This window comes from Pinus tabuliformis, chromosome 6 (assembly GCF_031772625.1).
Source record: "Pinus tabuliformis cultivar Carrire ecotype Pingquan chromosome 6, CPIR1, whole genome shotgun sequence".
Taxonomy (NCBI): Eukaryota; Viridiplantae; Streptophyta; class Pinopsida; order Pinales; family Pinaceae; genus Pinus; species Pinus tabuliformis.
Genome location: NC_142292.1, coordinates 1,902,885,021 through 1,902,910,447, shown reverse-complemented (window position 1 = coordinate 1,902,910,447; position 25,427 = coordinate 1,902,885,021). Strand labels below are relative to the sequence as shown.

The 25,427-nt window shown below is 38.7% G+C and overlaps 1 protein-coding gene across 4 annotated transcripts in view; it reads left to right on the top strand.

Moving 5' to 3' along the window:
* Positions 1 to 25,112, top strand: part of LOC149266796 (uncharacterized) — a 51,074-nt gene extending 25,962 nt beyond the window's left edge. For 2 of the 4 annotated variants that reach the window (XM_089430924.1, XM_089430921.1), the window contains 15 exons: positions 19,683 to 20,612; positions 20,882 to 20,948; positions 21,083 to 21,145; positions 21,307 to 21,370; positions 21,501 to 21,594; positions 21,684 to 21,767; positions 21,895 to 21,984; positions 22,587 to 22,614; positions 22,764 to 23,113; positions 23,297 to 23,582; positions 23,717 to 23,775; positions 23,881 to 23,993; positions 24,110 to 24,197; positions 24,337 to 24,696; positions 24,832 to 25,112. In XM_089430924.1, the coding sequence (XP_089287050.1) occupies positions 19,683 to 20,612; positions 20,882 to 20,948; positions 21,083 to 21,145; positions 21,307 to 21,370; positions 21,501 to 21,594; positions 21,684 to 21,767; positions 21,895 to 21,984; positions 22,587 to 22,614; positions 22,764 to 23,113; positions 23,297 to 23,582; positions 23,717 to 23,775; positions 23,881 to 23,993; positions 24,110 to 24,197; positions 24,337 to 24,612 (2,592 nt within the window). In that variant the 3' untranslated portion in view covers positions 24,613 to 24,696; positions 24,832 to 25,112. The remainder of the gene's footprint in view (positions 1 to 19,682; positions 20,613 to 20,881; positions 20,949 to 21,082; positions 21,146 to 21,306; positions 21,371 to 21,500; positions 21,595 to 21,683; positions 21,768 to 21,894; positions 21,985 to 22,586; positions 22,615 to 22,763; positions 23,114 to 23,296; positions 23,583 to 23,716; positions 23,776 to 23,880; positions 23,994 to 24,109; positions 24,198 to 24,336; positions 24,697 to 24,831) is intronic. The other 2 variants (XM_089430927.1, XM_089430932.1) reach the window with 2 other exon arrangements.
* The last annotated feature ends 315 nt before the right edge of the window (positions 25,113 to 25,427 follow it).

Genomic DNA, 25,427 nt, shown 5'->3' with positions numbered 1-25,427 from the left:
GATGAATATCATGCTACTGGGGAAAAAGTCTCCTCATAGTCTATGCCCTCAATATGTGAGAAGCCCTTGGCCACAAACCTGGCCTTGAACTTCTCCACACTCCCATCTGCTCCATGCTTTAGCTTGTACACCCATTTGGATCCAACAATTGATTTCCCCTCAGGTCGTGGAACAACCTCCCAAACATCATTCTTCATGACAGACGAATACTCCTCCACCATGGCATCCTTCCAAACCTGGTGAGAAGTTGCCTCCTCATAAGAAGAAGGCTTAGTGCCCACCAACTCAGTCATTAGTTCCATATAACCTGTGTACCTCTGTGGCTATTTACTCTGCCTAAACATGGTGCTAGGAGCCTTGACTTGCTCCTGAGCCTCTTGGATCAACCTCTTGGCCCACTTGGCCTTCTTCCTACCTGTGGTGGGTGGCCCTGGTTGATATATCTGCTCTCGACCTGGCTTGTCCTCCTCATCCTGGTGTAAATTTGCTGTGCTACCCTCTTGCCACTCGCTGTGGCTGTCGCTGATTCTAAGGTGCTGGTTGTGCCTCCTGTTTCGGAGCTAGTAGCTCCTCCTCAGGTACTGCAATCTGCTCACGCTCTAAGGAAACTCTTAGAGCTTGGTCCTCTTGGAATCTCACATCTCGCTTGAGAACCGTCTTCCTGAGTCTTGGAAGATACACCTTGTATGCCTAAGATGGATCACTATACCCCACAAAGATACCCTTCTCTGTTGTGGCATCCAACTTCTTGTTATCTTTGGACACATGATAGTAGACCTTTGTGCCAAAGGTACGAAAGTGTGGAACATCATGCTTCTTGTCTGTGAAAGCCTCCTTTGGTGTGACTTGTCCAAGCACCTTGTGTGGAATCTTGTTCTACAAAAATACTACAGCGTTGCATGCTTCTGCCCACAAGAACCTAGGCAAATCCTGATCATGCAACAGAGCTCTAGCTGCTCCAACAATACTCTTGTTCTTCTCTCAGCCACCCCATTTTTTTGAGGGTTATGAGGTGCTATCAACTCTCTCCTAATACCTTCGTTTGCATAAAACTCCTTGAAGGCATTGGAGATGTATTCTCCACCATTGTCACTTCTCACTGCCTTGATTTTCTTCCCGGTCTGCTTCTCTACCAAGGCCTTAAACTCCATAAACCTTTCTAAGACCTCATCTTTTTTTTTTTTTCATAAAATAAAAACAAAGTTTTACGAGAAAAATCATCAATGAAAGTAACATAATACTCGTGCCTCATCAGTGATGGAGAAGAGAAGGGCCAACACATATCTGAATGCACCACCTCTAAAATACCTTTGGCTCCGCTATCTTGACCATGGAAGGAAGACTTGGCATACTTGCCAATCGTGCACCCCTTGCACACTCCACCCTTGTCAAGATGTCTTGCTGGTAACCTTGTGGCAATCTACTGAAGAATCTTCAACGCCCCATGATCTAAGTGTCCCATGCGCCTGTGCCAAAGTTCACCTACATCTGCACATCCTGCCTTGTTGCTCAAGGCTAAATCAGTCTCTACATGCAATTTGTAGAGATTTTTCACCCTTACACCTATTTGCTTCTTACATCCAGAAGCCAATGAGTTAGAGGAAGCCTTGTTGAAAAGTGTAACTAGGTTCGGTCTTCATAATGTCATGTAATTATGATTTTATGTAAAGAGATGTAAAGAAGAAAAATAAATTTATTGTATTGCTTGCTTCATGGGTTTCATGAGCAAGAGATTTTATTTTTGAGTCAAGACTCCCATTGAGAGTCTTTAGGAATTATTTGTCATCTAATCATAAAATGATAGAGTCATTGTCATGTAATGAAGTCATGTTACACTTTGTAAAAGGTCAATCTTGTGTATGTAAAGTATCCTCCAAGACCTTGTCACTTATCCTCTTCAAGTCGGCCTACAACGATGGAAGAACCTGCTAGAAGAAGTCGCCCTAACTACTTGTGATCATTTCGGCATAAAGGACATGAGATGTAGTGTATATATAGTCACACTCGGCCTCACTTAGAGGCAAGCAACTCGACATACATTCGGTGAAGAGAAGTGCGAAGAAAGAGGCTACAAAGAGAAGTGCGAAGAAGGGAGAAGGAGGATTCTTCTAGGCATAACGAAAAAGGTTTCTTTTGGGTCAGCGAAGAAGGGAGGAGGATTCTTCTAAGCAAACAAAAAAGGTTTCTTCTGGGTCAGCGAAGAAGGTTTCTTTTGGGTCAGCGAAGGAGTATTTCTTCTGGGCAAAGCAAAGAAGAGTTTCTTTTGGGCATAATGAAGGAAGGTTTCTTCTTGTAAAAATTTCTCATCTCCCACCCCGGTTTTCAATTTCACCTTATTTCTCCAAAATAGTTAAATGTCTTTTCCCATATCCATACATTCAACAATTGGAAAATAAATTTTGTTGAAAACACAAATTCTGGAAAAATTACAGAATATTGGAAAATGCAGAAATATAAAATCAGCACATACAAATAGCCATTTAACACATTTAAACACAGTGATTTTTGGTCAAGGTGACCCTGGAAAAACCCCCTACAACTCTTGGGGAAACCCAGTTCGAGAGCTCTTTCTTATTTCTGGAAAATGCTTTTTACAGTGTGAAATATTCAGCAAAAATCAGCAAGTAAACTTTTACAACTTATCTCATTTTCCGTGCCTCACAGCCAACTGGAAAAACTTGCAAACAACAAAATTTGAACAACAATAAATGTTGTACGTCCTCCTTGATTTCTGTGCCAATTTTCAGCCTTAAATTTTGCTGTACGGCCTGCCTAGAAAATCGTGCAAGCTGCCAGAAATTTTGCTGTATGATTTCCTCGATTTCTGTGTCGAAAATTGCTTTACGACCTCCTTGAAAATCGTGCCAGCAAACTCAGATTTCTGCTCCTCGATTTCTGTGCAAACTGTTGTACGGCCTCCTTGAAAATCATGCCCAAAAATCTGCCTTTCACTGTATGTTAACTCAGCTGTACGGACTTGCTGGAATGCTGCCTTGGAATGTGTGCCAAGATGTTGCCTCCTTTTCCTCCCTGTCCAGAAATCTCCCTTGCTCTCTTGCTCTCCTTCTCCCAATTTGCTCATGAAAGAATGAATGATTTTTTCCTCCTTTCCCTCCCTTAATCTAACCCTAAGTGACTTTTGGGTAATCCCTAAATCCAATGGCTGAAATAGATTGAGATCTAGGGCTGAGATTAAATGCTCATTTAAATCTCACTTTCTATTTTTTAATTCACCCAACTTTAATAAAGACCCACTTAGTCATTTATTTCCAAAGTCACTTTTCCTTTCTAATTTTACATTGACTTTAATAAAGTCACTTTAAAATTAGACTTTAGTAACTTTCACTTAAAGTAACTTTTAAATTAGATTTGACTTTATAAAAATTATAAAGTCACTTTAGAAGAAAAATTAAATTCTTTTTGGAGACTTTTCCCTAGGCCAAAGATCAAAGCCTTAGGGAACCACCTGTCCTTCGGTACGAAATTTCAACACTTCTGGGGATAGCGAAGAGAGAATTCTTCTGGGGTTAGCGAAGGAAAGGCTCTTCTGGGGTACTGAGATAAAGATTTAGACTAGCGACCAAGATTCTCTAGAGGAAGCTATTGAGATCATAGAGACTGAGATTCTCTAGAAGAAGTCGAGAAGAAGCACTGCGAAGGATAGAGACCGAGTTAGAGCAGTGCAAGATCAAGAAGAAAGTCGAGAAAGGGAAGAGGCAAAGCATCAAGGTTAGTGACAAAGTTCTTGAGAGGATACTAGAGTCAAGGGTCTTTGTCGTGGTCTTGGTACTCATCAAATGAAGATCTAGAAGAAGAATTTTTGATCGGGTTTTCCTCTCAAGAGGTGAGAGGTTTTGGCCCTGGCTAACAAGCCTACATATGGTGTCACTTGTCTTTTATTGTGCATATTGGTAATTGCCTTGGTGAAAAGAACACAATAATAACATAACGAAGGAAAGTCTATAAGCTGAGAAGTAAAAGTATATCACAAGCAATTATCAAGTAGAGAAATCTTTTAACTATTCATGCCCTAGATTTCTCAACAAGCCTTACCTCTGCTGAAGGTAACATCATATCGTTTATTCTCAAGGATAGCTACTGAAACCAAGTTCTTTTTCAGCCTTGGAACATAGAGAATATCTTTGATATGAAGAGTATTACATGACTCCCTCTTAAAGCTAACAATACCAACTCTCTTGGTAACATATTTGCCATTATCTCCAAGCTTGATATTCACCTGCATATCCTTCTCATCCAACTGGCTGAAATACTCTCGATTTCCCGTCATATGGAAAGAGGTTCTTGAATTAATGTACCATGTACTGCTTGTTGAGAATTAAATTGGGCAATGCATATGTTAATTCTCTTAACTTGATAATTTTTTGTGTTACCTTTTTATTTATTAGCTTTGATCTTTATTATTCCAATGTGCAATACATCAAACAACTACCAAAATAGTAAGAACAATAACACAGTATACAGGTTGCAAGCCAGGGCCAAAACCCCTCTTGTTGAGGGGAAAACTTGAAAATCTCTTCTTATCTTTCAGATCTTTCAATTGACGAATACCATGACTTAGAATCAAACAAATACCCTCCAAGATTAAGTCTTCCTTGGCCTCCAACTGCAATATCTTTGACCTCTTAGTAAATCCAAAAATCTGCTGCCCAACAACTGCTGCTTTCTCTCTAGGAGACTTCAATCTCCCTCTAATTGCTCTTCCCTTCATATGGATTCTAAGGCTAGTAGGAAGCCCTAAGAGACCTTTGCTTGCCTTCTTGATATTCTTGCCTCCAAAATCGAACTTCAGGCTTCCCCAACGCAGAAACACTAACTTCGCACTCCCAGAATAATGTAGAGAGACCCAAACACTTCGACTTTCTTCTTCCTTCTCTTCTTTGCACTTCCTTTTTCGTCCTTCTGTTGCTTCCTCCTTTGCATGAGAGATGAGTGAGTGAATGATCCAAATGGAGGACGAGTTCCTCTTATATATAGGCTTCTTCAAGGGTGAATGTTGCTCTTCATGTAGGCCGACTTGACAACTCTTAGGCCGACTTGATCTTGTAGGTATTTTTGAGATTTTCAAGACAAAATAAATTTTCTTTTACAATTTACAATGTGCACATAGGGTCTTTCATATATGACAATGACCCTTATACTTAGGACAAACCTTAGAAGCACTTTAATGAGTGCTTGACCTATAAAATAAAATCTTTGGGCAATAAACCCCAGCTTGATAATAATAAAAATAATTTCTTTTTCATTTATATATATAAGAGTACATTTCATTATAATGAAGACTGGACCTAGTTACACATTCTTCAACATCGCTCCCTATTGAGCTTGCCATGCAAGCTATCAATGAGAAGTTCTTCTCAAACTGAGAGGCAAACTCATCTACCTTAGTTGATGCAGTTACATGCTCCTTATTTGACCCCTTCTTCTTCTGGTTAGGACACTTGGAAGGATAGTGTCCAAAAGTATGGCAATGGAAGCATTTGATCTTACCCAGATCTGTCTTCTTGTCACATTTTTCACTGTTTTTGCTCTTCTCTTTGACTTTACCTGCAAGAGCAAGATTCTCCTCCTCCTCAACCTTGGAACCCTTGCCATTGTTGTTAGAAGTCTCAACTAACTTGAGCCTTAACTCCTCCTAGATGAAGTGATTCCACAGGCATTCCCAATCTGACACATTATCTCGTCCAATAATGCTTTGAAGAAAAGTACGCCAATCTTTGGTAAGCCCATTCAGAGCCACATGCACTAGCTATGTGTCTATAGGCTTCTCTCCAACAACTGCTAGCTCATCACGGACTTCCTGGACTCTGATGAGATAGGCAATGATACTCTCACCCTTGTGCAACTTGATTGTCTTCAATTTCTATTGGAGGACCATCTTCTCGTTCTCTGAAGAGTTTTGGTAGAGCTTGACTAAGGCATCCCACATATCCTTAGCTGTATCTTTACCTGCAACATGAGGAACTATATGATCTCGAAGTCCATCCAAGATCCTTCTCTTGGCCTTGGACATTTTCCTTTGGAAGAGCCTCAACCCGTATGGATTTGAAGGTTCTGGAACACCTTTCTTAGCGAATTCCTTCAGCCCAAACTTGTCCAACAAGAATGATATGCGGACCTTCCAAACACCAAAATTTGAGGAGCCATCCAGTCTATCTTTCTCTCTCAATCCCAATCCTCTATGAGTTGCCATCTTTCAACTTTGAAGACTCTTGTGCTAATTGATTCCTGTTCAAAGCTATGATACCATGTAGAATTTCCACGGAATTTTGATTTGTTGTTATGAACAATCTGAAAATAATTTTGCATTCCACGCGGACACAAAATTTCTCTACCAAATAGTAGCAGAATAAAATAGAAATAATTTCACAAAATTCACACAAAAACAACATAATTTTTCTAGGGAACCCAATAGGGAAAACCCTTGCTTGCTTGAGAATTTTGTTGAAGAAAAATAGGCTACATATCTCTTACAAATAACCCTGCTTCAATAGAGAATGCAATCTGATCTATCAGCTTTGAACTACACTTGAAATAATTATGCAAGAATGTTGATTTGCTTTCCAAAGGAAATTCTCCTCCAACAATTCGCACAAGATAAATCCTCTTGCTTGTTCCTCTCACAAGCTCTCTTGCTCACAAACTCGTGCTCAAGAATTATAATCAATTGTGTGCTTTCGATCTCCCTATAAGCTTTTCGATTAGGCAATTGTTAGTGAGCTTTCTAAATTAGGAGTTGAACTAGAGCTTGTGAAAATTCTTGAAACTAACACATCAAAAACCCCTACTGCATTTTCTGGTTTACTATCTCCTACTTGTTCTTTGCATTAACAAGTTATTTAAATGCATAAATATCGAAGTAAACACAAATGCAATGTTCACAAATATACAAATCAACAACTAAAATAAACTGAGACAACACAAGGGACATCGTTATTTTTGGACAATCGTCCCCGGAAAAACCCAATGTGGGAAAATCGATGCAACATATAGAGGGTTTGTATTATTAAGTAGATTCTAAATACAACTAGGGTGTCAAAAACGACTTTCCCTCCAGAGAATATCATTGGCAGCAATACCTCTATTCGGAGATAGATATTCTGGCTGATCAGTAACCGGATGAACGATCCCACTATGACTCTGGCTATTCCTTGTGTTGGACAGCGAACGCTGCTCCACGCACTCTCTGGAACTGCGTCACCCTCTTAAGAACTGCATCACCCTCTCTGGCTTTGCGTTAGCCAATTAGCTCTCAGCCTGACCCACTAGATCACCTTAGTGCAACCTTTGAATCCCTCTGCGTCAATCGCGTTAGCCTCTACGGCTTCTGCGTAAGCTCCTTTGGCCCTTTGCGTCAGCCTTCCTAGGCTCTGTGCTGCCTCTTCCAACACTCTGTTTCCTCTCTGATATGTATTCCTCGGCCTATTGCTAAGATGCCCCTCACTGCAACTGATCACTTGTTCGATTTCCTCAGCAAAGCTTGCCCTATAAAATCAAACTGACTGATCTCTCTTGGTGTCTTGGTGTGTCTCCAACTGACCCTCAAGCCTCCTCTTATACTGTAATATTCCTGATTAGCTATGGCTAATTGGAATATTCGATTTTGTTCGATTTTTGCCTTCTATAGTTATTTGTAAATAAAAAGTGAGAAAAGGGGAACATAACTCACTTTAGAATAAAAAGTCACTTCCTAGGTAGCACAAAGTTGTGACTTAAGGGGGAACCAAGGGGGCCAAAGGGGGATGCAGAAATGGGGCCCACAGACACATGGAGGGATTGCGCAGGAGGGAAGGAACACATGGCAAGAAGGGGATCACGCAGGAGAAAGTGAGCCTAGGGATTGTGAGAGGCAGAGGCTATAAAATAGAGAGGAACCCCCTCATTTGGGATCATTCCGGTTATGAGCATTTGTGATAGTCATTTCGACTTAGAGCACGCTGGCTGTTTAGCTAGTCTGCATCACTGTTTAGTGCATTGAGTGTCTCCGTTCGGAGATCTCACCCTTAAACCTGTATGAAGCCTATATAGAGGTTAGAGACTCTCCATTGAGAGATGTCAAGTATTGTTGTATTGACAAGCATATGGCTTGTGGAGTGATCTCCTTCCTTAAGGAGTAATTGTATGGTGTTATCCTACCTCAAGGGTTTGATTATTAAAGAGAAACATTTTTGTCTTATTTGTGTATTGGCTCTTGGGTTTATTTTATCAGAGATATTAATATATTTGCAAGTCAGATCTAGTACAAGTGGTATCAGATCTGACCTGAAAATATATTAAAATTATTTGATAAAATAAACCCAATAGCCAATACACAAATAAGATAGAAATTGTTCTCCTTATTAATCAAATTCTTAAGGTAGGGTAAACACCATACAACTACTCCTTAATGAAGGAGATCACTACACAAACCATATGCTTGTTAATGCAATAATCCTTGTCATGTCTCAATGGAGAGTCTCTAGCCTCTATATAGGCTTCATACATACAATAGCATGAGTAATTACGATGGGTCTCTCATTACCATACATCCAATACTATGAGCTTATCACATTATTTCCTAACTACTTGTGGTCTCTTGCATTATGGGGGTTAACCACTTTATTTATTAACTATGACCCATTTATTTATTATCCTTACATCACATTATTGCCTTGGGTACCTCTCTCTGTACCCGATATTATCCCCCTAGGTATACTACATTCCATCCCCCTTAAGCATGTTTCGTCCCCGAAACATGAGAAGAACATAAATAATAAGATCTATTCAAAAGAGTATTCCACTGGTACTATGCACTTGCATCTAGCCATCCTAGAGAAAGGTGAACACTCGATCTATCTGGTGCCTCGCTCGCTTGATATGGAAGCTAGTTTTGGAGGTTCCTTTGCGTTGATGTGCTGTGGGTGGATCGTCACACCTCTTTGTGTGTCGTCAAGGGGTTGTCCTTGTTGCTCATTCGTTGCCACCTTGCAAGTTGTCTTGCTGAGTGATGCAGGTGGTGATATGCTGAAGCTTTAACTGATGGTATATTTTTTGTTAATTCCTCCACTATTGGTGCTTGAGTGGTGTTTAGTGCTTTATTTGCTACCTGGTTTGATGTCTATGTTTGGTTGTCTACCATCAAATGTTCATCATCTGATGTGTCAGTGTCATTAGAACTTTTTGTTTCTGCCTCCATAGTATCTGCTTGGTTCTTAATGGAAATATCATGCTGGGTAATTTTCTTCTTTTTATACCATAGTTTCAAGAATTTCTTTTGTAAATTAATATTGATGGTGCCCATTGAGTCCATCCAAGGATAACCCAAAACAACATTTGCCTCATCCATGTCTAAAGCATAAAAGTCAGCATATATTACACATTTATCCATGATCACCTTCAAGTCCTTAAATATTTGAATAGGTGTCCCATCAACTTGTGTGCTTGCAATATGCTGTGCTAGAATTTGCAAGCGTTTGACAAATTTGAGATTGATTAGATTATGCTTGCTACTAGGGTGAATAGCAACAATGATCTTCTCTTTTTGAGTACTTCCATGAACTTGTAGTATGGAGGAATCAATAGAAAACAATCTTTTATGTTTCTTATTATCTTGTCATCTAGCATGAGACCATTTCTCCAAAATGGCTTTTACAAATTCCTCATTAGAAAGACTTACCAACTTCTTTTTGTCAAGTGAGTCCCACCATATGGAAGCCTCATCTCTAAGATTAAGTCATGCTGTTTCTTTCCAAATTGTCAGACATGTTGATTTTTCCACTTTTAGGAATTCTTCAATAGTAGGGCCATCATATTTTCCTCTAAATTTCATCTTGCTAGAACCCTTAAAAATAGAGTAAGGGTTTTGAAGAAAATCACTTACTTTGGCGAAAATTTAAAATGGGCATAACTCAGTCAATATAACTCAAAATTCTTATTATAAGATGTTTTTTGAAATGGAATGACCGTTTTGCATCTTCCCATGTGATTGAAATCCCTATCTGAGCACTATGGAAATTTAGATTCATACTGCAACTGTCTCGCCATCACAAAAAATTATGAAAAAAACACTAATTTTAAATCAATGATATCTCCCTCATCAGGACTCTGATTTAACTGATTTTTTTTTGAAATTGGGTGATTTTTTCAAGAAAAACTCACATCTACAATTTGTTTTTTGAAATTCTGCACAAAAACTGCAAAATATGATAGGAGAGCTGCCATCCACGAATTGCCGACAGAAAAATTTCTGCAACACAGTTGATTTTAAATCAGCGATATCTCCCTCCTCCGTACTCCGATTCAGCCAATTTTTTTTTTGTTTGAATTTGAGTATTTTTTCATGAGGAATCCAGGTCTGCTATTAGGTTTTGCAATATTTTTTTTCCAAAATTTTCAGATGTGATCTGCAACCTTGCTGCCCAAAAAAATCCTACAAAAAATGAAAAAAATTCTTCTCGCTTTGTCCAAGAAAGAGCTTTGATACCACTTGTAATGTATCTGACTTGCAATTGTAACAAATTCTTTGATAAAATAAACCCAAGAGCTAATACACAAATAAGATAGAAATGCTTCTCTTTATTAATCAAGCCCGTGAGGTAGGATGACACCATACAATTACTCCCTAAGGAAGGAGATCACTCCACAAGCCATATGCTTGTCAATACAACAATACTTGACATCTCTCAATGGAGAGTCTCTAGCCTTTATATAGGCTTTATACATACAATACTATGGGTCTCTCAATACCATACTTTTAATACAATGAGCTTATCACATTATTTCTTAACTACTTGTGGTCCCTTGCATAATGTGGGTTCACCACTTTATTTATTAATTATGGCCCATACATTTATCATCTTTACATTCTTTCCTTTGGTACCTCTCTCTGTACCTCATATTATCCCCCCTAGGTATACTACAAGTTTGTTGTAAGTGAGATACTTAGTTGTGTTGGGTTCGAGGAAAGAGCCCAAAGAAGCAAAGGAGATTCAAATCAGCGAGATCAAAGATAGATCTAGGGCTTGATTTTCTGGATCAGGTCTAGAGTAATTGTTGTATATGTAGTTTCCTCAAGGGCTGTTATCCCAATAAGGGAGCCCAAGAAGTTCTCAGAAGAATTTAATGAAAAACCGTTGATTGGGTAGAACTTGTGTAATATGTTACTGTGCATGATGTAATCGCTTGTTTTATAAGTTCCGTTGTGCTAAATTTGTTTCTGGTTGAGCACATCAACGTGTTTTAATTAACTAGTTAATTTGAGATTCTTACCGGATTTGGTGTGTGTGCAGGCGCACGTTGAGTCTAGTGCCCAAAAATCTAACAAAAATTACTTACCTAATGTTTTACATGAGCAACTAGATAAATATTTAGTTATTTAGTATATTAATTTTTTAAAACCAGAATTGAAATAATTTTATATAATGAAAATATGTGCTTGGGCACGACATTACATATAGAATACAAACATGGAGCTTGCAGATATATGAGTCTAGTCCTGCTTTCCTACCTAATATCTAACACAAAACATAAAAATACTTCTCTTATCAGATACCTATTCAACTGATAGATCCTCCAAAACTCTCATAGGATCAAATAAAATTTACAAAGCATGATATAATAAGATAAGTATCCAAGCTCAAGGAGGCTTGGAAGTAGGCTCCAAGAAAGTGGCCACAACATTCAAATGAGGAGTGTGCCTAACATTACATGAAATTGATTTACCAAAAGTCTAAGAAAGCTAGCCAACCATTTCTTGCCCTTGTTGGATTTCTTCTAGTTGATGACGCATGTAATCAATTTCATCATCTGCCCATTGTACCTGAGATCGTTTCTCTCAAGAATCTCTGTGATGGTTGTCAAACTTGACGCCAATTGGTTATATCTGATTTGAAACCGCAACATTTTCTCCTACAGGTGCTGGAGGTCCTGTTCGATCTTATCGTGGTGAGTATCAACTCTCTACAATCTCCAACTTATCTCCAGGTTTAGTTGTAGCGGGGAAGCACACTTAGCCAGAACCTACTTTCTTAACAAATTCCGGGTCCCTATTACTCTTGGCTACCTCCTGCTTCTAGATTGACCCATTTTTATGCAGCTTCTTTCCTCTTCTATGAAATTATCAGGGTAGTCAACACTCTTGACAAGGAGCAATTCACATTAAATCTTGAATGCTTTCCCACCTACACAAGCAAACTTCCAATTTTAACTACTTGATGAGGAATGAGACAAGTCCAACCTTGTAGGGGGAGGAGAACCTCCGTTGCACCTCAATCCACTTCTAGTGCTGAAGTCCATGTCCACTCTTTGCCGTTATTGCATAATACACCCCCAAATCTCCACTTAACTTTTGTTGTAGTATGTCAACTCCCAACAAGTGCTTGGGGGCTTGCATTAAAGTCATAATTACCATCCTTATGTTGCGACTTTCGACTCTGTCATGGGAAAGGACAAAGTGTGTCAAGCAAATGTCATTCCACTACTACAGGTGCTCAAAGATTGTCTGCCAACCGTCAACCTCTTCATCCTATATGAGATCTGCTATCAAATTCGTAGAGTGTTGGAATAAGCTCTGCAGTTGACTTTGCAAACCACTACGCAAGCCTCCTTCTGTAGGTACACTTTGAAATCAGTTTGCCTTGATTAGGAGCTCTTGTGCATGGATATTCCATGTGGCAGAATGTGATGCACTTTTTCCTAGGGAACAAGTTCATGATTAACTCTTGGTTGATTGAGGTTTAATGAGCAGTGTTGCACGACTCATACTCATAAGAATTCTTGCTATTGACTGGGTGACTTGTATACGAAAAAAAGAAAAAGGTGGAATTTTGAGGGTCTTCACAGGTCTTATGAGGGTTCAATGCTAGTTTAATGCAGATAAATGAGTTTAATGAATTTTGAGAGCCTTCACGGGTCTTATGCAGGTTTAGTGTCAGTTTAATGCGGGTAGATAACATAAGATAAGATACTTATATTTATGTCCAACTAATGACCACAAAGTAGGTCAAAGGCACTGTTGAGTACAATGATGTCCATAAAACGTGGGAGAACTAAACGGTCTGCTATAAAAAATACAGTGCATGAATATAAGAGGTACAACGCAGGAACATAAAAGATACAATGTATAGAATGCCCTGACGAAGAGGATTAGACCAATCTCTCCTAACATTTGAGACTCACTGAAGAGCACTGAAAAAATCCACAAAGTTTGCTGGTCTGATGAAGGGTCAGTGGGAGGTACAGACTGTCCACTAACTCATTGTCTAGGGAAGTTTGTGCACTGTTGAGGTCTGGAGGACCTAGTCCGTCTTCCAGGGACAGATATGAGACGGTTTAACTGCTGAGGTCTCGTGTGGCGGGGTAAGGTCCCACGAATCCTCACTGGTCTAGAGTCTGGATATGAAACAATATCAATCGTTCTCTTGTGCCCCTATCTGAAGGCAATGTTTTACGACTCCGACTCCGACTCCGACTCCGACTCCGACTCTGCCGAGGATCGACTCCGACTCGGTAATGACTCGGCCGGCTTGATTTCAATGACTCGGTCGTTGTAAAAAATACATTAAATATTTATTTTTTTTATAAAAAAACATAATTTTAAATATTTTAAACATAATTTTAAAGATTTTCATTCATGTTTCCAAACACACAGCATTATAATATAGATGGAAGACAACATATGATCAAAGTAGGCTCATGAACCAATCCATTATATCAAAATGGTACCCAATGGCAATACATAGTCAACTGTCATACATGATCAAAGACTCAAAACAAAATACAAATAACCAAGGAGGCTAGAAATGGCCTCTACAACAAAAGTAAACTGTGATGGTGACCAGACTCCAATACTAGTACTACTGGCTAGTAGCTACTGCCAGAGGAGCCAAGATCATCTCGACCAATCTCTGGATCATCATCATCAGAGTCAGACAAGGGGCCCCATGGGTCCTCCTCATCATCATCGTCTCCAACTGCAACTGTAGAAGTGGTGCCAGTACCACTAGCAGGCTGTGCAGCAGATGCAAGCTGAGATAGAGTAGATATGCGGCTGCGCTTCTGTCGTGGCTGAGCAGAGGAAGCACCTACAACTGGAGTCCTACTCCTTGCTGGCTGTGAGACTGAGGCTGGTGGATTAGGATCTGCATTCAACTGAACAGGCTGAAGTGGATGTTCCAGTTCAAGTTCATCAAGATCCTCATCAGGATCAAACTCTGGTGGACGACTCTCCACTACCCAATCTGATGTTGGATCAATGTCTTCCAACACAATGGGATTTGAATCAGGTCTTTTGTTCAGCAATTGGTTCCGTCTGAGCCGAAGGTTGTATTGGACAAAAACTAGATCATTCAACCGTTTTTGCTCCAAACGGTTTCTCTTCTTTGTGTGAATCCTCTCAAAGACAGACCAATTGCGCTCACACCCAGATGCACTGCAAGTTTGACTCAAAATACGAATTGCAAACTTTTGCAATTGAGGGCACTGGCCACCAAAGGCCTCCCACCATTGTGCTGCAAAAAACATAGGAGTGTAATGAATTATGAGTTAGATGAAGGCTGAAGCTCAACAAAATTACAAATTATATCTAACTTTCAAATTATAAATGATTTAACAAACTTTAGTCTTTAATAAAAAAAGTAAAACTGTAAAACCATTAAGAAATTGAAAATTGAAATTTTTGTTTACCTGGCTCATCTGCTTCTCTTGCAATCTTTGCTAGGTTCTTCCCAAAGGTACCTGTTGCATTGCTGAAGGATGTGACCTGTTGATGTATCTCCAGCTGATCAGACTCCGATGGGATCATGCGTTCAATGCAATCAACCAGTCCATCTCTGACCTCCCCCCTCAAAGCTCCTGACTCCTTAGCTTTATAATGATACCGTGGGTTCAAAAAATACCCAGCTGCATGTATAGGGCGATGGAGTTGATTGTTCCATCTTTCATCAATGATTGCCCAAATGGGCCCATACTTTGCCACTCTATCCTTGTATGCTGTCTTTATTTGCTCCTTTGCTTGATCCATAGCCTCATAAATGAAGCCCATAGCCAACCTTTCCCCATCCACCAACCGCAACACCTTAACTAGTGGCTCAGCAAGCTTCACAATCTCTGCTGCCTTTCTCCAAAAAGTTTCATCATGGACTTTCCTTTTCAATTCTTTGCCTTCTGGTTTGTTAGACCAATAGCTTTGATTCCATTCATCACTGGAAAACATCTTTTGCAAGTTTCTATGTTGGGAAAGCATAGATTGCAATGTCAAAAAATGTGTAGCAAATCTAGCGATGGCAGGCCTAATAATATCCTTGCCTCCAGTGTGTTTCCTCATGAGACTCAAAACCAGTGTATGATTGTAGATAAATTTTGTTATGCTTTTGGCATTGTCTACAATGTTTCTGACCCAATCTAATTTTCCAATATCCTCAAGCATGAGGTCTATGCAATGTGCAGCGCATGGGGTCCAAAAGATGGTCTTGTGTTTTTCCTCTAATAGTTTACCAGCAAGAACATAGTTAGAGGCATTGTCTGTGATGATTTGAACAACATTAGCCACCCCCACATCCTCAATAACCTCATCCAATAGCTGAAACAACAAGTGGCCATCTTTTACCTTATCAGATGCATCAACTGATTTTAAAAACATGGTTCCCTGTGGGCAGAAGACAAGAAAGTTTATGATGGTACGGTTTCTTTGATCAGTCCATCCATCTGACATGATGGTACACCCTGTTCTTGCCCATGAGTCCTGAACTCTTGCAAATACTCATTAATGGATTGAATTTCTTTCTGCAAACGAAACCCCCTTAGCTCTTGCATAGTAGGGCCTTTGAAGCCTTTTCCAGCAGCATGTATGGCATCAAACATAGGCTCATAATATGGTGAATGAGCAGCATTAAAGGGGATATCAACATCATACCACCATCTAGCTATGTAGTCACAAGCAGTCTCCCTCAATTCTTTCTTCCAATGGTCATCTAAAGTGGGCTGAATTTGACCTTTACTAACTTCAAGACCATGTGCATCTGATGGAGAGGAGGGAGTGAAATAACTTTTGATAGTCACATCACCCTTCATTCTACCCTTTCCCTTATCTTGAACAAAACCAAAAGAGGGAGGAACATAACGGAAAGGGTTGGATGCCTCAGTTTGAGGGATAGAGGAAGAACCCTCAAAATCATAGTGGGGGTTGGTAGCCATCATTCTTTGTATCTCCCTCTTCCTCCCAATTTCCGCCTGTATCTCTTTTTGCCTAGCCTTATCTTCTTTAAATTTCTCGAAGCTGGCCAACAAATTCTTTCTAATCTCATCAATTTCATCAGAGGTACATGCGGTAATTTGGCCTCTAATCCCTGCCAAGTGTTGTTTCAACCTATTAATCCCCCAGGACCTTCCTTAATTTTCCTATGGCAAAACTTGCAATGCATCTGATTATCAACCATTTCAACATATGCCCAAGCAGGATCTTTTGCTCTAGGTGCCATTTTTTGACTAGGAAAACAATCTGAAAATGAAAAAAAAAATAAATTGATTCAATGTTCATTTATTTGACAAAAAACACTCTCTAAGCTTTCTTGATATGCACCTAAAATTTACTAAGCAAAAACAGATTTATAGAGGTGGAAAAAAATACCTCCAGGCACAAATTGCCTCCTCAAGCTTGCTCCAAGAATCAGCTCCTCAATGCTGCTCCAAATGGCTGCCCAAGAAGCTCCTCACACTAGCTACAATGCTCCTCCAAGACTCCTCACTGCTGCTCCAAAACAAGCTCAAGAACTGCTCACTAATTCTCAAAGAAGACTCTCACTCAAATGCATAAGACTGCTGTGAGTGAATGAGAGCATTTGGCTGTCTTAAATAGGGTTTGGGAGGGGGAAATGGACCCCAAAAGCATTTAACAAATTACAATTACCCTTTAGAATCCATTAACTGCATTTAACTTTTGCAAAAATCACATAAAAAGTGAAATTTCATGAACTGTTACGCTGCCCAGCCGGCCCTACATTGACTCGGCCGAGTCATAACGGACCCGGCCGGGTTGATCGAGTCACATATGTCATATGTGACTCGGTCAACCGAACCGGGTTAGCCACCGTTTCATTGCAAAGGCCATCAACTCGGTTCGACTCGGCCGAGTCGGAGTCGATTCGGCCGTTTTGTAAAATAATGTCTGAAGGTAGTACCTTGAAAAATGTCGTGATCGTCTGTGTGGGGTCTGGTCTAATGGGAGGCTGAAGAATATGCGCTCATAACCTAAGAGCTTCTTGCATATATAGGGCCAAACATCTCTGATCGAGATACTTGAAAAAGTCTGTGAGGGTTTGCGAGCCTCTATACAAGCAATGGAACCTTCCTCTGATCTCATAGTAGATAGGGCATCCAAAAATAAAGTTCACCTCGGTCTCTACTTCTTGTAAATGACATAGTTGACAGATTTTGTTTGGCCTATCAATTTGGTGGTCCATCTCTACCCAAAGTCTATGAGAACCTACTCTGAACTGGCGTAGAGGAATGCGAAGAGCATGCATCCAGTGGTGAAATGTACACTAGGGTAATAATGAGCCTGTCTCCCAAATCCAAGAAGTGCTCAGCGTAGAAGGCCATCTTTGGGCGCAACCCTCCAGGTTGATTGACTCAGGGGACATGGACGAACTGCCTGTAGATGTCCTCCCTGATGATCTTGTTCAACTTTTGTCTAGTAGGTAGAAGGTGACTAGGAGCATCCAAGGAATATTGGAAAGGAGGTAGACGATCCAATTGAATGCCCATTGACTCTAAGAAATCTGAAACTCTTGTAAACCAACATCTAACTGGCCCGAGGGAGTAGAACGAGCAATATTCTCAGAAGAGCAATATGACAAGTAAGGGTGATGGTCCCTACTCTTTATCGAGTTTGCAAATCCTTGGACAAGTTTAATGTGGGTCTTTACGGGTATGGGTGGGAACCGCAGGTTCTATGAGTGACCCATCTCGCTATAAAACCCGTGAAGATCCGCAGGTACTCGTGGGTCTTATAAGGGTCGTGCTTCATGGTATTAATGAGATAATCCCTCCTCCCATTTACACTAATTATGCTAGGTTCGAGAGATGAGCCTTGATTTTCCATCATATCAGGTGCTTGATTATTGTGCCTTAGGACATGATATATTGAATGGATTACCACTGTTTTGGTGATAATAAATTCTCTTAAAAACATTTATGAGTTCGATATCCACCGGGGAGTTTACACTAGTATAATCAGCTTTTGAAGATTGAGAGAAGAGGCATGCAGCAGCCCCTGTGGAGGGCATATCTTCAGCCTGGTTATTTGTGGCCTGTACAAGTCCCCAGGAAAACGAAAATTCAATTTGTCCACAAGGGTAATTGATTTCCCCTTCTCATGTCATATTAATTTTGATTCCTCCATTGGTCATGTGTGTTTTTTGTTATTTTTTCTATTTTAATTTTATTGCCTTTTAATTGATCTTTTTATTCTTTTTGCACTTTTACTTGTGTTTTTTCCTATTTCCAACTCAATTATGGTCGCTTAGCTGTTGCTATATTTTTAGGAGGCATGTATAAGCTGCCATGCAACATTTGTTAATTTTCATTCTTTCACATACTTGTTACTGTTGAAAATTATTTCTAGAAGAACACGGGTGGGAGTACTGCAAATCGATTCCAAACACCAAAAGAAGTTCTACACAGTAATTTATTTCTATTTTTGAATTTATTTCTATTTATTTATTTATTTTGTAATTCCTTTAGTAAAATAGTGATTTCATCCCTGACTTAGACTAGCAATAATCTTAAAAATAAATTCTTCCCTAAAATTATAGTTGAACAAGTTTAACAACGGAGAGAGGAGCAGCCAGGAAAGAGATGTTTCTATTTTGTTATATTTAGTAATAATCTTAAAAATAAATTCTTCCCTAAAATTATAGTTCAACAAGTTGAACAACAGAGGGGGAGAGGGGGCAGCCAGGAAAGAGATGTTTCTATTTTGTTATAACTTATATAAGTGGTTTCATCCCTGACTTAGACTAGTAATAATCTTAAAAATAAATTCTTCCCTAAAATTACAGTTGAACGAGTTGAACAACAGAGAAGGGAAGAGAGGGGGCAGCCAGGAAAGAGATGTTTCTAACAGCATGCAGCAGTTCCGCACAATGCTGTACGGATATGTACAATCATACATACAGTATCATACGGATCCCTGTTGTTGTATGGAATGATGAATCTGGATCGGCCATGCAGACTGTCGTGTAAGTCGTACAACAGTTTTCTGTTGTTTCTGGTTTTTTCAGCAGACAGTACAACCTCAGTTCAAGGTGCTCTTGGAGTTGGCATCCGTGCAGTGCTGTTTTTTGGGCAGTTTTAATTTCTAGTTGTTATATGATTGATGTTATGATCTGAAATTTAATTTCAGCATTAATTAAATACACGAATCTGTTTGTTTGATTAAGATTGTAAGGACTTTAATCACCCTGGACTTCTCACTATTACTTGCTATGCTTCTTTCTGCACAAATTTTCCATTCTACACCTCTTTTTGATTCAATTTATAAAACACAAATATGGCTCATTCTGCAATGAATTACCTGGTAATGAAAATAACTCATTCTGTAGTATGTACTCGAATTACTTGGTGATCACATCATTAATGTATATTGACCTATATTTTTGCTCCTTTCAATGCTATCCTTCTCAATGCAGATGACTGAGGATGGTGTTGCTCTAGACATTAACAAGGAAGCAAAGTCATTACCATTGGAACCTATTATTATGAGAGATGATACGTCGATAATAAGTCCGAAAAAAAAGGTGCCTAATCAATCGGCTGCCTCTCTCCTGTTAGCTCCAGATTGCCTTTCAGTTGATTCTTGCCTCAAGGCAAGGGGCATTTTGGTCAAAGAAAATGACTTAAATAACATAGGCGTGTCTGCGGCAGGGGCAGTTGACACTGACACAGGAATTAACGCTGTCAAAAGAGAAACTTATTTTAATTCAATAAACTCCGTGCCACTCCCTGTAAATGAAGATGTGAATTACACTGTTAAAGATGATTCCTTCCTGACATATAAGCGAAGGAAGGGAGATTTATCTGACAAACAATTGGGATTTATGGAGACAGAATGTATGCTTTGTCCCAATTGCTGTAAGATGGATCTTGAAACATGTTCTCGTACAGGAAAATATGTACAGACTAGTGGAAAGCTGGATGGTACACAAATAATTAAATCAGAAGAGAATGGGCTCAAAGATGATCACGTAACATTAGCAGGAGATACTCTCACTTTGCAAGTCTGTCTTTCTTCATCAGATATTAATCTGGTAACCAGAGAAAAACCTCCTATACAAGTTAAGATGTCAGATTCTTGTATCGGTGTTGATTCTCGGCAGACTTCAGTGTTTCAGAATATCAAGTGTGATGGTGCACGATGCAAACAAGGCTCTCCAACATCGAAGGTGGAATCACCAGATAAAAAAATGGATACTTGTCAGGTCGATGACCAACCTAATATTGGGAATGCTTGTGCTAATGTTGAGAAAATTAATACTTCAAAACAGAAGATCAAAAAAGTTGGAAAGGCTCATGCTGATATCAAAGATGAAATGGATAGTGCAGTTCTAGCTTCTAAAATGGTAATTTTTGTTTTATGAACATTTCATATTAGTCCCGTTTTGAAGATATAGTAACCAAACCAATGGCGGTGAGTTAAAGACCAATCATCATGAAATTTGGCCTTCATATTTTTTTGGTTTTAAGCGTCATAGCTCCGCTTTTGTATTTCTAATTCTATTTTCATGCACATTACACAGTCACCTTGTGGATCATTTGCATGGTTATGTTTTATCACTATATAAAGAAATGTTCAAACTTCAGATATCCTCATGTTAAATTGTTCTTGCAGAATGGTTCGAAACCTAAGCGAATTCCTCTATTTGAGTCGTTTACTGTAGAGGAGGAAGAAGGTTCAGGTAAAAGAAGTTGTTCCTTTCAGAATCTGCACTCTAATTTTTCTTTCTTTGCAGAGAATTATCGCACAATATGAATAGAATGTGAGTTTGTCATATTAACAACTGTCTCAAGATAAAGGGTGAATGACTGGCAGGTGGATATGGTACTGTGTACAAGGCTCGAAGGAAGCATGACGGCAAAATTTTTGCAATAAAATGTATGTGAAAGCTTCACTATTAGGGTGTTGATATTTTTTAAATGATTCAGCGTATTGTAAAATATTTAACAGTGTGTCTGATTTGATCCTTTCGTTTGGCAACCATTTAAACAATTGGAAAAGCTGTCTACAAAGCTTTATTTAATCATGGGCTGCTGCAGGTCCTCTTGAGAATACACCCACCAATTACGTGACAAATGAGATGAAGATGTTGGAAAGATTTGGGTAAGGTTAAGTTGGCATAAACTTCTTTGTCTGAAATATTTTGGAAATTTTCCAATTCTGTTCATAACTAAAACTTTAGCAAGGCTTCAATAACACGGTGTTTGATTTTAGACTTGGACTGCTTTTTCAGTGGCAAACATTGTATTATAAAGTACGAAGGTGTTGTCAAGGACCACGATTGTGACTGTCTTATTCTTCAATATGTTGAACATGAAAAGCCAGAGGTGATAATGATTGTTTTCTATTAAACTGGTGCATTTTTCTATAGCGCATGTCAATTAAAACTAGATTCTTAATCTGGGTCTATTTACAGGTTTTGAAAAGAGAGATAGATTTGTCACACCTTCGTTGGTATGGTTACTGTATGTTCAAAGCACTACAAGCATTACATAAGGAGGTAAAACCTTATTCTGAATCAAAACATCTATATTGTTTAGATTTTCTTGTGTTTTGCATACCTCTATTAACTTGTTTTAGATGCTTTGCTTTAGTAAATGTGTTGATCTTTTTTGGATGTTCAACAGGGAATAATTCACAGAGACGTTAAACCAGGAAACTTTCTTTTCTCGCGGAAATTAAAGAAGGGATATCTCATTGATTTCAATTTAGCTATGGTAAGTTTTTCTCCAGTGATTAAATATCTTCGGTACTTCAATTTTTTCCTCTTATATGACATGTAATAACTGTTGACTTTAATTTATTAACATCTGTTGAAGGATGTCCTTGCCCTTTCATTCTCTTGAAGAGCGATGTTACACACATAACAGTGGAATCATCCTGGCATGCCAATTTTCTTATTGCATCCGATAACCCTTCGATAAAAGGAGGATATGAATCCAAACATCAAACTGTCATTTATTAAAGATATCTAAAATATGTCTAAGACAAATCAAATCTATCTATATTGGACAAGGGAAAGGACCAACCTGCTAGTTCAAATGCATATGCTGATATTTACAGTGTTATCCTATATGGTTATTTAAATATGATCGATGTTGGTAAACAGAATTTTATATGGCAAATCTTCAATCCTTAATCTTCTTGGCTCTAAATTTGCAAATTATCAAATTGAAGATGCAGAATGCATGTATTGTTGCATAACTTTAATACTTGCTCTAAGTGTGCAGATCGTAGGTTCAATAAGCAAAGTGATAGATCCCATGTGAAGCATGCAATACTGAAATAGAATTCTAACACTTGTTTTCCACTTTTGCAGGATCAGCTTGATCCAAATCCCAGGAAAAGTAAGATACCATGTTATTGCTGCAAAAATGTGATCAGTATCTAGCGAAGTTCGTTCTGATTTTGATATCTAATTAGAATGAAAAATTAGTTATTGAGTTGGATCACATGGAAACTTAGATGCTTGCATCCATTTGCATTTTTTTTGCAGCAGCTAAACCCAAGATGCTTTCACGTAGTCAGAAAAGTGTTGCAGCCTCTGCTGTTCAAAAACCACCTGTCTTTAGCAGGAGAGACATCCCGGAGAACTTCAGACTGAAAGCCCTACTTGGAGCTGCAGATGCAACTAATATCTCAAAAAAACCAAGACACGCTTATATCAAGCCATCAAGTATTGCAGTGAACTTAAAAAGAGAAGAGCAGACAGCGCTGGCAAGGCCACATGATTCCAGCAATAACAGAGTGCGCAGTAATCCTCCTCCAGATGCAATGGATATAAACCAAAAAATTAAGTTAGGGGAGCGAGCAGCTGTAAAAATGTCAGGCATGCACTTGTTAATGGTGAGACATTCCTTTTATTGATAATACTTTTTGTTTACTTCTGTTGGATGTGGATGTGCACTATGAAGGCATGTTAATGCATTCATTATTAAACATAGTTGAAGTATCTATATGCATATATTATATATTAGAATAAATATATCTGATTGCTCAGTTTTAAGGATAGTTGAATTGCTATTGTAGTCTCCCTCAAAAGACATAACAAGTGCACGGACACCTTCGGGGGGTAATAAAAGGGAGCCTTTGCCCAGCCAAGGCAGGAAGGAGCTGCTTAACTTGCTGCATGAAGCACAACAAAGTCCACAACGAGAAGCACCTTTAGTTCCTGCTTCTCAACGAAAACGAGTGGCTGCACCGCAGGAGAGAGTGAAAAGAGATAGTAGCAAGATTATCCATGTCTCCCCTATGCCTTTACACCCAAACTTCAACACAACTACAGCTGGTTACAATGGTTTGCCAAAGAACAAAGGTATTGTGATCTCAATGCTCTAGATTCACATTTGCAATACTATATAGAGCCTCAAATTTTATGGTTTGATTTCTTAGTGCTTTAATTCACGATAAGAGCTTGAAAAGTTTGATTTGCACGTTGCTCATTTTCAGATCAAAAGATTAAAAGAGATGGACCATGTGTAGGAACTAGAGGTTATCGTGCTCCAGAGGTACACATAAGATTGCAGTTCATTTTGAACCAGGCTTCCTATTCCTATTTTGAGAGTGCACTGGATATTGGCTGTGTGGTTGAACTTTAGCTACTCTTCCTGCAGGTGTTATTGAGATCTTTACACCAAGGTTGCAAAGTTGATATCTGGTCAGCTGGTGTTACCTTGCTTTATTTCATGATTGGGAAGGCTCCATTCCAGGGCACCAGCACTGAACAGTATGTATAGTTTTAAACTATTTGCGAAACAATAGTTCAAATGAAGGAATCTTTAAAAACAGTGCAATTTTTTACTTTCTAAATTCTAGTGAATGCGTGGTTTTGTTGGATTGCAGAGCTATCAAAGAAATTGTGAAAGTGTGTGGCAAGGAAGAAATATGGGAGATGGCTAAGCTTCATGACCGGGAGAGTTCTTTGCCTGTGGTATGCATTTCTATTTCAGTGATAATTTGAGGAGTTACTGAATTAGGCGTGCAGAGCACTTTTACTAATTCCTGTTTTACAAAATAAAGTTACATGGATTTCCAAATAATTGTCTTGAATATGTGGGCACTTATTGCAGGAGCTATATGCAGCTGCATTTGAAAATATGTCAATAGAAGAGTGGTGCAGGAAAAATACTAAAAGGCCTGAATTTTTTGAGAGCATTCCCCCGTCTCTCTTTGACCTTGTCAATAAGTGTTTGTGCGTGAATCCTCGACAAAGAATAGATGCGGATGAAGCACTTGAGCATGAGTTTTTTGCTCCCTCTCGTGAAGCATTAAAAAGGGCAAGATCCTCAAGCAGGGAATCTGTTTTAACTGAGTTATCTGTACAAGCATCCAACAATACTAGTTGACTAAGATGCTAAAGCCTAACTGTTCCTTAAAGTTCAAGAGTTTTTGAATATGGTACTTCCAAAGGCTATCCCCTGTGCATGAAGGTATTTTCAGGGATTTTGTTTCTCTTTACTATGGTTTTGTAAAGATAGTGTTGTATTGTACTTTGTTTAGAATGCCCTTGATCATTGATTTGATTTGTATAATAATTTCTGTATTGCTACTGTTTTGTCTACCAGGAGCAGAGATTATCCTTTGTGTTTACAAGTCCAGAATCTTATTGAACATTACACTATCAGATGATAGATGATGCTGATTGGAAAATCTGTTTCATCTTATTTTGTATATTAAAATCTGTTTTAACATTTGTATCATTTGTGCATCTGCTAATTTTGCACCACATTTTAACAATCTTCCAATTAGAAATGGAGATGGCTTTGAGCATGGACTGGAGCAATTTTGTAATTATAAAACAGTTAAATGTCTCCGAATAAAACAGTTGTATTAGTGCTTTCCACAATTTCCAGATATGTTTTACATTTATATATGTGGCATTTGTTGTAATCTTCCTGTTAGAACATTCTAAAAAATATATATATATTTATTTGTTATTTTACATAATTTGTTAAATTCAAGTTTACATACACCCATGATGTGACAATAACATTTATATATTTATTAAAGTTTATTTCTATGAATAAAAAATCATATTATTATTATATTACAAGAGGCAGTGGTACAAAAAATACACCCTTTTTAGGAATATATTATTCATTTGAGGAATATACATGTTTTTGTCCAATCTTTTAGAGACTACTCAAACAACAAGGTTATA